The following is a 15,384-nucleotide window of genomic DNA, read 5'->3' on the forward strand; positions in this document are numbered from 1 at the left end:
AAGTAATGAAACTTTCTGGTAAAGTTGAAGAGGCTTCGACAAAAGGACAACTTGGTCCTTGTGAAATAATAGAATATATATTTCTGTCTCTGGTTCCTGGCACAGAGCTCCTAAAACCCCTGTAATTTCCTAAGTGATAAGAGCACTTATGAGCATCTTTTGTTCTAATATTTGGTCTTTGACCCTGGTTCCTGACACAGAGCTCCTAAGTCCCTTAGCTTTCCTGGGTGATAAGAAAGTCTTTTGTTCTAATGAGGTAACTTGGTGGACTCCAGGATGGGGGCAGGTCACCAAGCCGTGGTTAGAAGCTGGAACTTTCAGCCCAACCCCGCATTGTTCTTCAGAGAGGGGCTGGAAATTGGGTTAATGGTTGATCATGCCTACATGATAAAAGCCTCATAGAATCCCCAAGGTATGGGTTTCAGGGAGCTTCCGGGTTGGTGAACTCATGGAAGTACTGGGAGAGTGGTGTGTGTGGAGAGAGCATGGAAGCTCTGCGCCTCTTCCCACAAACCTTGCCCTATGCATCTCTTCCATCTGGATGTTCATCTGCATCCTTTATCATATCCTTTTATATTAACCCATAAACAGTAAGTAAACTGTTTTCCTGAGTTTTATGAGCTGCTCTAGCAAATTAATCTAACCTGAAGAGGGGATTGTGGGAACCTCCAATTTATGGCTAATGGGTCAAAAGGGCAGGTGAAGTGGGTAGGGCAGTTTTGTGGGACTGAGCCCTTAACCTGTGGGATCTGATATTATCTCCAGGTGGACAGTGTCAACATTGAGTTAAATTGTAGGATACCTAGCTGGTGTGGCAGAATTGCTCAGTGTGGGAATATCCTCCCCACATCTGGCATCAGAAGTATTGACAGTGTGATCGTAGTGTGAGAGTAAAGGAGACACACAGGAGGAAGAGTGAGTTTTTCCTACTCAGTTGCCAAAGAGCCCAAAGCTCCCCCATGTCCCTAGAGCAGAAGTCAACCTGGTGCTCCAGATGGGCTTGGTTAAGAGACCCCGTGAGAGATACAGCAGGGTTCAGCCTGGGTGCTTTGCTAAGGAATCAGGCAGGTAGAAGAAGATCAGCTGTTGCAACCCCAGGCTTAGAGCTCCCATTGGTCTGGCCCACGTTAAGTGTCAATAAATATTGCTTGAAACAACACATTGAGATTCATCCATCAGCTCCTTTAGACCAAAGGTGGCAAGTTGGGCAGTTTTCCTTGGCACAGTTTCCTTGTCATTGACCCTTAATGTCCCTGCCTCCTGGGCCCACGGCCACTTTTATAAGCTTTTACTTGCTACCTCTTATCAGTATTCTGCTTGACAAAACTCACCCCTTCCCCAAATTTATCGATACTTCTGAAACTCTCCCTTATACCACCTACACCTACACCTTGCACTGGTCACTGAGGATCAGAAAGAGAGCCCCAAGGCCCTGCAAAGTTAAAGAAACATCCATCAGTGGATGGGTTGAATTATAGTTCAGTAGACTATAATTTATATTCTTCAACTTTCCCTGTTGTAGGCGGTTTTGCCCCAAGGCTACTAAGTTGGGGGTGGGGGGTGGGAGCTGAGGCTGCAGAGTGCTCTAAACAGTGTTGCTAAGTTACTTCTCGCCACCTCTTTGTGCTTGAGGGCACAGGGGAAGTAGGAAAGGGCTGGGGAAGGGCAGAATTCTCAGCTTCACTGTTACGCCAGGCTCATGGGGCTCTGGGGCAGGTGAGCAGATGGTAGGGGCGCCCCATGGATTTTGACCTACAAAGTGGTCCAGGGAGCTGCTCCATCTTGGGTGGCTTGCCCACAGTGTGAGCCCACTCTGTTAGGAGTTGTCCTGGCCAGAAACACCACTTATTATCTTAGAGCTCAGACCCTCCAGGGTGAGGGTCCTGTCAGGGCTTCTGCGGGTGACTGTGAGTTCTGCGTGGGGAAATCCAGGGAGATCTAATGGAACCCTGGCCGTGTGGAGGTGTGCAGGGCAGAGCCAGCCTGGCCAGAGGCGGTATCCCCGCCTTTCTGCAGCACCTCTTGACGTGCCTTCGTTCTTTTCTGCAGTAACAGGCAGCTCTGGCTTAAATACTGTTCGTATTTTCTGGGCCCTGACTTAGGCCCCAAATTACGTTTCATATTTTTGCTCCTTCCCTTCTCTGATATCATCCTAGATGGTTTACAAAGAAGTTACGCTGTATATATAAGGTCTGATTAATACAAATAACTTCCTACTTTGTAATTTTCATGCAGTAATTTAAACCAAACCTCAAATTTCCACAGCATTTCTGAACCATGGATAGTTCAGGGGGCTTAGTTGTGGGTAGTTAAGGGGACTCCTGACAAGTGACAAAAGTCCCTCAAGCCCCTCTCTACCAAAGTGACAGCAGACTAAGGTAGGGAAGTTTTTCAAATTGAAATGCCCGGGCAGAATCTCCGGAAGATGGGGCCCAGATATAAATATAAATATATATAAATATATATATATATATAAAAGCTCTTTGGGTGATCCAATTTGCAGCTAAGGTTGCAAATCAGTATTTTAGAAAGTCTTTCAAAAAAAGATTGACACTTAGGTGTTTCTAATGAAATCCTATGGGAGGTTTCAATTGTACTATGTCAAAAATTTCTTTAACTAAAATGGAGATTTTGTAATAGTGGGATATCCCAAGGTATTTTTTTTTATTGAAGTATAGTTGATTTACAGTGTTGTGTTAATTTTTGCTGTACAGCAAAGTGATTCAGTTATGTATATATATATTCATTTTAATATTCTTTTCCATTATGGTTTATCATAGGATACTGAATATAGTTCTCTGTGCTATACAGTAGGACATATATTTATGTCATTTATCCATTCCATATATAATAGTTTATATCTGCTAAACCCAATCTCCCACTCCTTCATCTCCCAACCCCCTACCCCTTGGCAACCACGTCTGTTCTCTATGTCCATGAGTCTGTTTCTGTTTCGTAGATAGGTTCATTTGTGTCATATTTTACATTCCGCATATAAGTGATATCATATCGTATTTGTCTTTCTTTTTCTGACTTCACTTAGTATGATAATCTCTAGTTGCATCCATGTTGTTGCAAATGGCATTATTTCGTTCTTTTTTATGGCTGAGTAGTATTCCTTTGTATATATGTACCACATCTTCTTTATCCATTCATTTGTTGATGGACATTTAGGTTGTTTCCATGTCTTGGCTATTGTGATTAGTGCTGCTATGAACATAGGGGAGCATGTGTCTTTTTGGATTAGAGTTTTGTCTGAATATATGCCCAGCAGTGGGATTGCTGGATCATATGGCAATTCTATTTTTAGTTTTCTGAGGAACCTCTATACTGTTTTCCATAGTGCCTCTACCAACTTACTTTCTCACCAACAGTGTAGGAGGGTTCCCTTTTCTCCACATCCTCTCCAGCATTTATTATTTGTAGAGTTTTTTTTTTTTTTTTTTTTTTGCGGTACGCGGGCCTCTCACTGCTTTGGCCTCTCCTGTTGCGGAGCACAGGCTCCGGACGCGCAGGCTCAGTGGCCATGGCTCACGGGCCTATCCGCTCCGCGGCATGTGGGATCTTCCCGGACCGGGGCACGAACCCGTGTCCCCTTCATCGGCAGGCGGATTCTCAACCACTGTGCCACCAGGGAAGCCCTATTTGTAGAGTTTTTAATGATGGCCATTCTGACCAGTGTGAGGTGGTACTTCATTGTAGTTTTGATTTGCATTTCTCTGATAATTAGCAAATTTGAGCATCTTTTCATGTGCCTATTGGCCATTTGTATTTCTTCTTTGGAAATGTCTATTTGGGTCTTCTGCCCATTTTTTGATTGGGTTGTTTGCTTTTTTGTTGAGTTGTATGAGCTGTTTGTATATTTTGTAAATTAGGCCCTTGTCAATTGCATCATTTACAGATATTTTTCTCCCATTCTGTAGGTTGTCTTTTCTTTTTTCTTTCTTTCTTTTTTTCTTTTTTTTTTTATGGTTTCCTTTGGTGTGCAAAAGCTAGTAAAGCTTTGATTAGGTCCCATTTGTTTATTTTCATTTTTATTTCTATTGCCTTGGGAGACTGACCTAAGAAAACATTGGTATGATTTATGTCAGAGAATGTTTTGTCTAGGATCTGCTCTTTTTCTTTTGCCCATGCTGTGTGGCTTGCAGGATCTTAGTTCCCTGACCAGGGATCAAACCCATGCCCCTTGCAATGGAAGCGTGGAGTACTAACCTCTGGGATTCCAGGGAGTTCCCTAGGAGCTCTTCTAGGAGTTTTATGGTGTCATGTCTTATATTTAAATCTTTAAACTATTTTGAGTTTATTTTTGTGTATGGTGAGAGGGTGTGTTCTAACTTCATCGATTTACATGCGGCCGTCCAACTTTCCCAACACCACTTGATGAAGAGACTTCTTCCCATTGTATATTCTTGCCTCCTGTGTCAAAGATTAATTGACCAAAGGTATGTGAGTTTATTTCTGGGCTCTCTATTCTGTTCCATTGATCCATGTCTGTTTTTGTGCCAATACCATGCTGTTTTGATTACTGTAGCTTTGTAGTATTGTCTGAAGTCTGGGAGGGTTATGCCTCCTGCTTTGTTCTTTTTCTTCAGGATTGCTTTGGCAATTCTGAGTCTTCTATGGTTCCATATAAATTTTATGATTATTCTAGTTCTGTGAAAAGTGTCCTGGGTAATTTGATAGGGATTGCGTTAAATCTGTAGGTTGCTTTGCATAGTATGGACATTTTAACAATATTAATTCTTCCAACCCAACAGCATGGGATATCTTTCCATTTCTTTGCATCATCTTCAATTTCCTTTATTAATGTTGGGTTTTTTAAAATAAATTATTTTTTATTTATTTTTGGCTGTGTTGGGTCTTCGTTGATGCATGCGGGCTTTCTCTAGTTGCAACAAGCAGGGGCTACTCTTCGTGCGGTGCACGAGCTTCTCATTGCGGTGGCTTCTCTTGTTGTGGAGCACAGGCTCTAGGAGTGTGGGCTTCAGTAGTTGTGGCATGTGTGCTCAGTAGCTGTGGCTCACAGGCTCTAGAGTGCAGGCTCAGTAGTTGTGGCACACGGGCTTAATTGTTCCGCGGCATGTGAGATCTTCCTGGACCCGGGCTTGAACCCATGTCCCCTGAGTTGGCAGGTGGATTCTTAACCACTGCACCACCAGGGAAGTCCCTATTAATGTTTAATAGTTCTCAGCATATAAGTCTTTCATCTCCTTGGTCAGGTTTATTCTTAAGCATTTTATTTTGGGGGGTGCGATTTTGAAAAGTATTGTTTTTTACATTCCCTTTCTGAGATGTCATTATCAGTGTAAAAAAATGCAACCGATTTCTGTATGTTAATCTTATATCCTGCTACCTTGCTGAATTTGTTTGTCAGTTCTGTTAGTTTTTGTGTGGAGTCCTTAGGGTTGTCTATATATAGAATAATGTCATCTGCATATAATAACAATTTTACCTCTTCCCTTCCAATTTGGATACCTTTTATTTCTTTTTCTTATCTGATTGCTATGGCTAGGACTTCAAATACTATGTTGAATAGAAGAGGTGAGAGTGGGCATCCTTGTCTTGTTCCAGATTTTAGTGGGAAGGCTTTCAGCATTTCACTGTTGAGTATTATATTGGCTGTGGGTTTGTCATAAATAGCTTTTATTATGGTGAGATATGTTCCCTCTATACCCACTTTGGCAAGAGTTTTTTTTGTCGTGAATGGATGTTGAATTTTGTCAAATGCTTTTTCTGCATCTATTGAGATGATCATGTGGTTTTTGTCTTTTCTTTTGTTTATGTGGTATATCACATTGATTGATTTGCATATGTTGAACCATCCATGTGAACTTGGGATGAATCCCACTTGGTTGTGGTGTTTGATCTTTTTTATGTGTTGTTGGATTTGGTTTGCTAATACATTGTTGAGAATTTTTGCATCTATATGCATCAAAGATATTGGCCTGTAATTTTCTTTTTTGGTGGTATCTTTGTCTGGTTTTGGTGTCAGGGTGGTGTTGGCTTCATAGAATGTCTTTGGGGGTATCCTCTCCTCTTCAGTTTTTTGGAAGAGTTTGAGAAGGATTGGTATAAGTTCTTCTTTGTATGTTTGGTAGAATTCACCTGTGAAGCCCTCTTGGACTTCACAGGGACTTCACACTTCGTAGGGAGTTATTTTTAAATTACAGATTCTATTTCACCTCTAGTGATCTGTTCAAATTATCTATTTCTTCTTGATACAGTTTTGGTGGGCTGTATGTTTCTAGAAACTTGTCCATTTCTTCTGGGTTGTTGAATTTGTTGGCATATAATTGTTCATAGTATTCCCTTACGGTTTTTTGTATTTCTGCAGTATTGGTTGTTATGTCTCCTTTTCCATTTCTTATTTTGAGTTCTCTCTCTTTTCTTCTTGGTGAGCCTGGCTGGAGGTGTATCAATCTTGTTTACCCTTTCAAAGAATCAGCTCTTGGTTTTATTGATTTTTTTCTATTGTTATTTTAATCTCTGTTTTAGGGATCTTAGGCTAGGGAGTGCAGAGTGATGGCACTGACTGCCTGTGCAGGTATCTCTCCATTCTAGCTGCTGCAAACCAGTTGCTGCATTCCCCTCTGAGGCTCCAAAGCTCCTCCTCTGTCCCAGCTGATCTCTTCACTGGTGAGGGGACTTCCCAGGGTGCAGGAACATTGCCTCTTTCACAGCTCCCTGCCAAGGGTGCAGGTCCCATCCCAATTCCTTTCTCACTTTCATTTTTTTTCTTTTTTTTTTTGGTCCTACCTGGTTACATGGAGATTTTCTTGCCCTTTCAGAGGTCTAAGGTCTTCTGCCAGCATTCAGTAGATATTCTGTTAAAATTGTTCCATATGTAGATGTATTTCTGATGCATTTGTGGGAGGCAGTGAGCTTCATGTCCTACTCCTCCACCATCTTGATCTCTCTCCCCAAGGTTCTTTGAGACAGGGGTCCCCAACCCCCGGGCCACGGACCAGTACCGGGCCGCACAGCAGGAGGTGAGCGGCAGGTGAGCAAAGCTTCATCTGCTGCTCCCCATTGCTCACATTACCACCTGAACCATCCGTGTCCCCCTCCCGCCCCGTCCGTGGAAAAACTGTCTTCCACAAAACCGATCCCTGGTACCAAAAAGGTTGGGGACCGCTGCTTTAAGACAGCAAACTGCAGTCACTGTCAGATGTTCTTAAAATGGTCCTCAGGAAGTTTAAAATAGAACTACCATATGATCCAGCAATTCACTGCTGGGTATATACCCAAAAGAATTTAAAGCAGGGACTCAAATGGATATCTGTACAGTCACGATCATAGCAGCACCATTCACAGTAGCCAAAATGTGGAAGCAACCATGAATCCACTGATTTTTTGAATGGATGAACAAAAATGTAGTGTATACACACTGTTAATTAAACAAGGAGACCATTAGATGGTGGTGGCTCTAAAGTCTTGGCAGCCTACGTAAGCAACCAAAACCTAGGCCTGGCAATATCTCAAGATTAAGAAATCAAAAGCAAAGGACAACAAATCACAAATAGCCAAGTGAACTTTCCCAAATAATGCCACCACTTAAGCTGCAGCCAGTCAAACAATCTCCTTGTCTTCCTTCTGGCTGTACTCTATAAAAAGAGCACTTCCACTTACATGTAGAATCTAAAAAACAAAACAAGTGAACAAACATAACAAAACAGAAACAGACTCACAGATACAGAGAACAAACTGGTGGTTGCCAGAGGGGAGGGGTGTGGGGGGATGGGTGAAAAGGTGAAGGAGATTAAGAGCTACAAATTTCCAGTTATAAAATAAATGTCACAGGGATGTAATGGACAGCATAGGGAATACAGTCAATAATATTGTAATAACTTTATGGTAATTAGATCATTTTGTAAGGTATAAAAATATCAAATCACTAGGTTGTACACTGGAAACTACTAAAATATTGTAAGTTAATTATACGTCAATAAAAAAATTTAAAAATACAAAATAAATTTTAAAAAGAAAGGAACAATGTTTGATCTCTATTTCAGAAAAATAAGTGTACCTAATTTCATTTATTTTTAAATCTGACAGTAAAAGTCTTTTTTTTCTTTTTCCAATTGAAATATAGTTCATTTACAGTGTTGTGTTAGTTTCTGGTGAACAGCAAAGTGATTCAGTTATACATATACATATTTTTTTCTTATTCTTTTCCATTATGGTTTATTATAGGATATTGAATATAGTTCCCTGTGCTATACAGTAGGACCTTGTTGTTTATCTATTTTGTATATAGTAGTTTGTATATGCTTATCTTAAACTCCTAACTTATCCCCCCTCCCCTTTCCCCTTTGGTAACCATAAGTTTGTTTTCTATGTCTGTGAGTCTGTTTCTGCTTTGTAAATAAGTTCATTTGTATCATATTTTAGATGCCACATATAAGTGTTATATGATATTTGTCTTTCTCTTTTTGACTTGCTTCACTTAGTATGCTAATCTCTAGTTGCATCCATGTTGCTGCAAATGGCGTTATTTCATTCTTTTTTATGGCTGAGTAGTAGTATTTTATGGCTATGGTGTATATATGTACCACATCTTTATCCATCCATCCGTTGACGGACACTTAGTTTGCTCATGTCTTGGCTGTTGTAAACGGTGCTGCTGTGAACATTGGTGTGCGTGTATCGTTTTGAATTAGAGTTTTCTCCGGATATATGACAGAGTGGGATTGCTGGATCATATGGCAACTCTTTTTTTTAGTTTTTTGAGGAATCTCCATACTGTTTTCCATAATGGGCGTACCAATTTACATTCCCTCCAACAGTGTAGGAGGGTTCCCTTTTCTCTATACCCTCTTTGGCATTTACTATTTGTAGAGTTTTTAATGATAGCCGTTTTGACCAGTGTGAGGTGATATGTCATGGTAGTTTTGATTTGCATTTCTCTGATAATTAGCAATTTGAGCATCTTTTCATGTGCCTATTGGCCATCTGTATGTCTTCTTTGGAGAAATGTCTATTTAGGTCTTCTGCCCATTTTTTGATTGGGTTGTTCGCTTTTTTTTTGTTATTGAGTTGTATGAACTGTTTGTATAGTTTGGAAATTAAGCCCTTGTCAGTTGCATTGCTTGCAGATATTTTCTCCCAGTCTATAGGTTGTCTTTTTGTTTTGTTTATGGTTTCCTTTGCTGTAAGCTTGTAAGTTTAATTAGTTCTCATTTGTTTATTTTTGCTTTTATTTCTATTGCCTTGGGAGACTGACCTAAGAAAATGTTGCTAGGATTTATGTCAGAGGATGTTTTGCATATGTTCTTTTCTAGAAGTGTTATGGTGTCATTTCTTATATTTAAGTCTTTAAGCCATTTTGAGTTTATTTTTGTGTATGGTGTGAGGATGTGTTCTAACTTCATTGATTTACATGTGGCTGTCCAGCTTTCCCAACACCACTTGCTGAAGAGACTCTGACAGTAAAAGTCATTTTTTTCCTTAATAAATTTATTTATTTTTGGCTGCGTTGGGTCTTCGTTGCTGCGCGTGGGCTCTTCGCTAGTTGTGGCAAGCAGGGGCTACTCTTCGTTGCGGTGCACGGGCTTCTCTTTGTGGTGGCTTCTCTTGTTGCGGAGCACGGGCTCTAGGCGCATGGGCTTCAGTAGTTGTGGCGCGTGGGCTCGGTAGTTGTGGCTCACAGGCTCTAGAGTGCAGGCTCAGTAGTTGTGGCACTCAGGCTTAGTTGCTCCACGGCATATGGGATCTTCTCTGACCAGGGCTCGAACCCGTGTCCCCTACACTGGCAGGCGGGTTCTTAACCACTGCACCACCAGGGAAGTCCTAAAAGTCTTAATTGTTTCTGATTAGAAAATTAATACTTAAAACAATTCAAACTGCTAGAAATGTATAAGTTAGACAGTAAAGTTAGCCATAATCTCTCTACCTTCCCCAACATAACTTCTGTTAACAATTTGATTTATATTCTTCCAGACTTTCTTTGTGCATATGCCAGTATTAAAATATATATTTAATGGGTTCAGTTACAAATATACCTTTTTTCCATGTTTGTACATATGAATCTACCTAAGCCTTTTTATGAACTTTCATTCCGTTTTATGGATGTAAAATAATTTGCTTAACCAGTGGCCTGTTGTTAAACATTTGTATTGTTTTCATTTTTTTCTCTATTTCAATCAACTCTGCAATGAACATCCTGGTACTTCTGTCTTTGCCCACTTGTTTGAGTACAGGGGGAACTGCTAGATCCAAGAACATTCTCCACTGGCATTTAACTCAACACTAATTATTACGGTTAGAATTACAACTACTAGAATTCCACATGTAAACAAGAGCAAAAGGAGTTTCTCTGAGCCTTATGTCTGCTCATACTTTGTAGAAATATCAGCGAAGGCGGAAGTACAGCCTGTCTGCTGTGTTCCATTCGGCCACCATGTTGCAAGACGTTGGCGAGGCCATTCAGTTTGAAGTCAGCATTGGGAACTATGGCAACAAGTTTGACACGACCTGTAAGCCTTTGGCATCAAGCACTCAATACAGCCGTGCCGTGTTTGATGGTAAGACTGACACTGGCCGTTCTCTCCTGTACACATTTACAGCGGGTACACCACAGGATGAGAAGCATGCAGTGTATTCTCCCTCTGGCAGCCATTATCCCCAGCATATGCTTAGTGGAACGGGAAAGGCTGAATGGGGAGGAGAGGTGGCTGGAGTTCAGGCACCTTCAAGAATGGTCAGACCCTAGAAGCTGCAGACCCTTGGCTGTACTCCAATGCCCCCTCCCATGCCCAACTTTAACACTTGCTGTGTTTGTAAAGTCACAAGAGGGCAACTAGCTGAACACTGAGCCTTCCCCCAAGCAGCTTCTGCCCTGCCAGGCCCCAAATCACTTAGATTGAGTAGTTGGAGTGGATGGAAAATCAAGCTTCTGGTCTTGGCTCCATTACTTCCCAGCACTATGACCGTAGCCATATCACTTCATTCTAACCCTCAGTTTCTTCATCTTCTCCAGAGTTGCCATGAGGATTAAATAGCTGTATTTGAACAAAGATAAATGAGAAACAGTCCCTGCTTTTAAGGAGCTTACATTGTAGTGTATAAAATAAATCATAATAGAAGGCAGAGTATGAGAGTGCCCTTATAAAGGTATCGACAAATGGTTGGAGAGTATAGAGAAGAGAGAGAGAAATTCTGATCAAATGCCCCAACGGTTGTCACCATAGTTTTTACCTAATTTTTGTACAAGTAGTGTTAAAATATAAAATGTGCTAGAAAATGTTGGCTAATAATTCTTAATTACTGTAAGGCTCTTAGTAATATCAAATTCCATGTATCTAGCTAAGGCTTTTAAAAAACTAGAAAATTCTTTTTTCTTGTCCCACTTCCAACAAAAATATTTATTTAGAATAACAGTTTTCAGGGACAACATGTATAGTCTAATCTCCTATGCTCTATTTTTTTCTGCTGTGTTATGTAATTATCAGTGATGCTCAGACACATGGTCCTGAATTACCAAAAGATCCTGAGATCATTGTACTAGGTTCACTAGGGTCTTGTAGAGATTTTCAAAGCAGGCTAAATGAATAAGAACTTTCTATTTATTCCTCAGTTGCTTAATTAAATAAAATGAAAGAACCAGACCACCCCAAACCACACCCCCCCAGGCCTATGATTACCCAAGCAGTCCGGTTTGCACATCTTTTCAGTAAACGTGTTGTTGATTTTAAGTGTCCAGTGTTCACTGACCCTCAATGTTCTACACCAGGGAACTACTATTATTACTTGCCTTGGGCCCACACAAAGCCAGTTGTCACACTGACTTCATACTGGGAGGATATTAGTCATCGCCTGGATGCAGTGAACATGCTACTAGTCATGGCAGAACGGCTGGTGAGTTTATCTTTTCTGCCTTTCCTTTTCATCGAACAGAGTGAATTATGTGTTACTTAGAATGCAGGTTAGGCCACTGTACCACAAGACCTCAATAATGGTAAGCAAGATGAAAGCTATTTCTTTAATAACAGTTGAGGTAGGTAATCCAAGGCTGGTATGGAAGTTCAGTGGTGTTAGGCACCCAGGCTTTTTCCCCCTTGTTGCTCTGCTATCGCTAAGGAGTTGTCATAGTCTGCATGGGAGAGGCAGCTCACCACTACCCCGACCCTTCAGCCTGAAGGAAGGGGAAAAGAGGGGGAGAAGATGACACAGGCCTTTTCCTTCAAGGGAAACACTCAGACGTCACAGGCTTGATTTCTACTCATTTTCCACTGGCCAGAATCCAGTCATACAACCGCCTCTTACTACAAGGGAGTTGGGAAATACAGTCTTATGCCTGGGCAGGCATATGTCCAGGTGCAAGTTGTCTCACTGTGGAAAAGAGAGGATGGATGTTGAAGTAGGGGGACAACTCACAGTTTCTGCCACAATTTGTATGTGAAGTATGGTGTGGAGAGTGGTTCATTACAGTAGAAACATGCAACCCTTAGAGCTTTGCTATCAAAGCAGTAAGAATCTCTACTGTGGGAAGAAGTGGGCTCAGTGGACTTCCTTGTTTGGAGGTTGGGGGGGGTTCCCTCTGGTGGGAACTTGCATAGATGTGATATCTTTGATTATCCTTCTAGTTGACATTGATGAGAAGAAGAACGTGGTTGGGATATTTCTAATTAAGTCAAAGATACTAAGTTATTTCTATCAGGTACTGATAAAATCCATCTGGTATTAGTGTTTTGATTTCCACATTACATGAATATTAATTTTTCTGAGATCCAACCTGTCAGGGTTGGACCATGACATTTGGGGTTCCTGGAATATACTTGTTCTAAGACCCCATGGCAAAATCTGAAAATATTGTTTTATGTTTTAAAGACAATATTGAAGGAGAGTTATACATTTAACTTAAGCACAATTGTTTACCTAACAGAGCTACAATTGATATGCATTGTGGTTGTGGTATTAATTTCCAATCTCCATCTCAAAGGACTTGGTAGAGAATTGGTCACACCTCTATTCTAATTATGTTTTGGGTATTCAGCATTTTTCATCTTTGTTCTTCTCATCAGCTCTCTTCATTGACCAAGCTGTCCTAATGCCATACTAATCTGGATAGGACAGTGGATTTCCATGATCAGACTTTTGGGGATCATGGTGGGCTCTCCGTCAGCCTCTCTGAATAATCTGTCCTGAGCTTATCTTGTACTTTCTGTATCCCAACCCTGGAATCACCATTTCTCCAAGGAGCCCTGGTTCCTTTTAATAGGAATGGAATGTGAAGAACAAAGTCTGGGTATTGGAGTGCTCACCACTACTGAGATGTCGTTGCTTCTAGGCCTTCTCAGCAGACAAACTTGCATGAGAACACATATGTATATACATATGTATGTTTATTTCTATATCTCTCAACATACTGAATGCAATGAGTTTATAAGGATAACCCCAATTCCATTCTAACATCATGGGGTTTATTCTAGCCTTCACTCTTTCTGTATTTACAACTCCCTTCTCCAACAGTGAGAAACCTGGCTTCCTTTTTCCTCGATATATTTACTCATTAATTTAATCCTAAAATCCATAGGTGAAGTACCGCAAAAAACAAAGCTATTTAGAGTTTGATATGTTTATGGTTCTTTCCTTCAAACTAAGGGAATATAGTAAAAACATTGTGCTCAAAAGTTACTTGGGTTACTCAGTGTAGTTATGTTATTCATGTGAAATATAGTTAGGTTCCCTTTTTTCTGTTTTACATTCCATTTTAGAGTTCCTTCCCCCATCCTTGTTGGTTTTTCTTTTATTTGCTTTTGAATACTTAAAATTTCCATGGTTTCAAAGGTCAAAGCTATATGAAAATCTTTCTTATTACTTAAATATATGTATCAGTGTTGATTGCATTTTGAAGAAAAATAGTGTTGAGCTATGGTGAGCGTTATTAAATGTAAAAGAAAAAAGCTTTTCATTTTTCTGTTAAGTCCTCTTGTGTATTTTTTCTTGACAATGAAAGTTTTACCAGGTATAATGCACAATTACCAATCATTTCCTCCCTTTCCAAATTCTTTAGCAATCAAAAATAGAGGCTCTAAAATCAGGGATACAAGGTAAAATTCCCGCAAACCAGTTGGCAGAAATGTGGTTGAAGCTGATCGATGAAGTAATAGAAGACACAAGGTATAGTGATCTTGTTCGTACTTTAGAATTCCCAGCCGTGCTCACCTCCCTTAAACTATAAGGCCTGAAGAGTCTCTAGAATTTTCTAGTGTTTGCCTGAAAAATGAATTTGAATCAGTCAAGCTTCTCAAAAGGCTGTCACTGGAAGAGTCTCTGAATCACCAGCAGGAAAAGCTCCACTTTCCGATCTGGTGCCAGTTCTAAAGCAGCTGAGGGAGGCTGAGGTCCCACTCCAGGAAATAGTCCCAGTGCAGCCTCCTGCAGGGGGTGGGGAAGCGGGGAGGGAGCTGATCTGCCTCCCAGCGGTCCTTGTGTGCCCACCGCCCCAAGAAAGGTGACTCCTGGCTCCCATAGAAAATGGGATCTGGGGGTGGGGCATTGATATTACCATTTAGAACAGTGTTGCGAATTCATAAACACAATTTTAGCAACAGCCTTTTTACTCGCTCTTTTACTGGATGCCTAATGAGTACTCTGGCCAAGCCTCCCTTAGGTGAAGCCAAAAACTTCGACCCAAGCCAGAGAACCTTTCCTAACTGTGACTTAGGGTAACTGCTCAGATCTCAGGGTATTTGTAAATCAAAGGGGGAAGCGATAATTCTAAACTCATTTTAAATGTTGGCCAATAGAGCAGTGGTCAGGGAAGTTCCAAAAGAAAACCATATTCAATACTTCTAACCAGCAGCAGGAACCAGGGCTGTCCAGCACCCCGTACCCCCCACCCCAAGCTCCTAACCCAAAGTCTCCCAGTCTTCTTGTGCCCTCTAGTGGTTTAGCTAGGTAACTGTCATGCAGCTGAGATCAAAGTATTGCTGGGTGCTTGTTTAAATTCAGAGAATTTATATCTGGGTCCCAAGAGGTCATTTCTTCCAGTCCCCTTATTTTATAGATGAGAAAACAGAGGCCCAAGGAGGTGAAATGACCCATCTGAGGCCCAAAGTTGGGTTTATTAGCATAACTTCTTTTCCCGCTACATGTTTCCCACCATCAGCATCTATTTGTTGAAGGTCTTATGTGTGACCTCTGAGCTAGCAGCTTCTGTCTATATTTTTGCCTCAAAGAATCATTTCAGGGACTTAACCCTTCCAATGCATTGCCATAATTACCAATGCAACCAAACAAAGACATTTGGTAATACTTTTCATGTAGAAAATGCCTGTTAATTTTAAGAGATATCTATTTATACTGTTTTTGAATAATCGGTTTTTGAAGAATCCAATTGGGCACTTTTTAATTTTAGGAAATTTGTGTTTAAGGGAAGTC

At 40.8% G+C, this 15,384-nt stretch overlaps 1 protein-coding gene across 1 annotated transcript in view; it reads left to right on the forward strand.

Annotated features, from left to right (window-relative positions):
- The window catches only part of MYOF (myoferlin), a 155,550-nt gene that overhangs the window by 76,939 nt on the left and 63,227 nt on the right, over positions 1–15,384 (forward strand). Inside the window, 3 exon segments of the mRNA XM_030865110.2 lie at positions 10,346–10,523; positions 11,732–11,856; positions 14,015–14,121. Coding sequence (XP_030720970.2) covers positions 10,346–10,523; positions 11,732–11,856; positions 14,015–14,121 — 410 coding nt within the window.

Source organism: Globicephala melas, chromosome 16, assembly GCF_963455315.2.
Source record: "Globicephala melas chromosome 16, mGloMel1.2, whole genome shotgun sequence".
Classification (NCBI taxonomy): Eukaryota; Metazoa; Chordata; class Mammalia; order Artiodactyla; family Delphinidae; genus Globicephala; species Globicephala melas.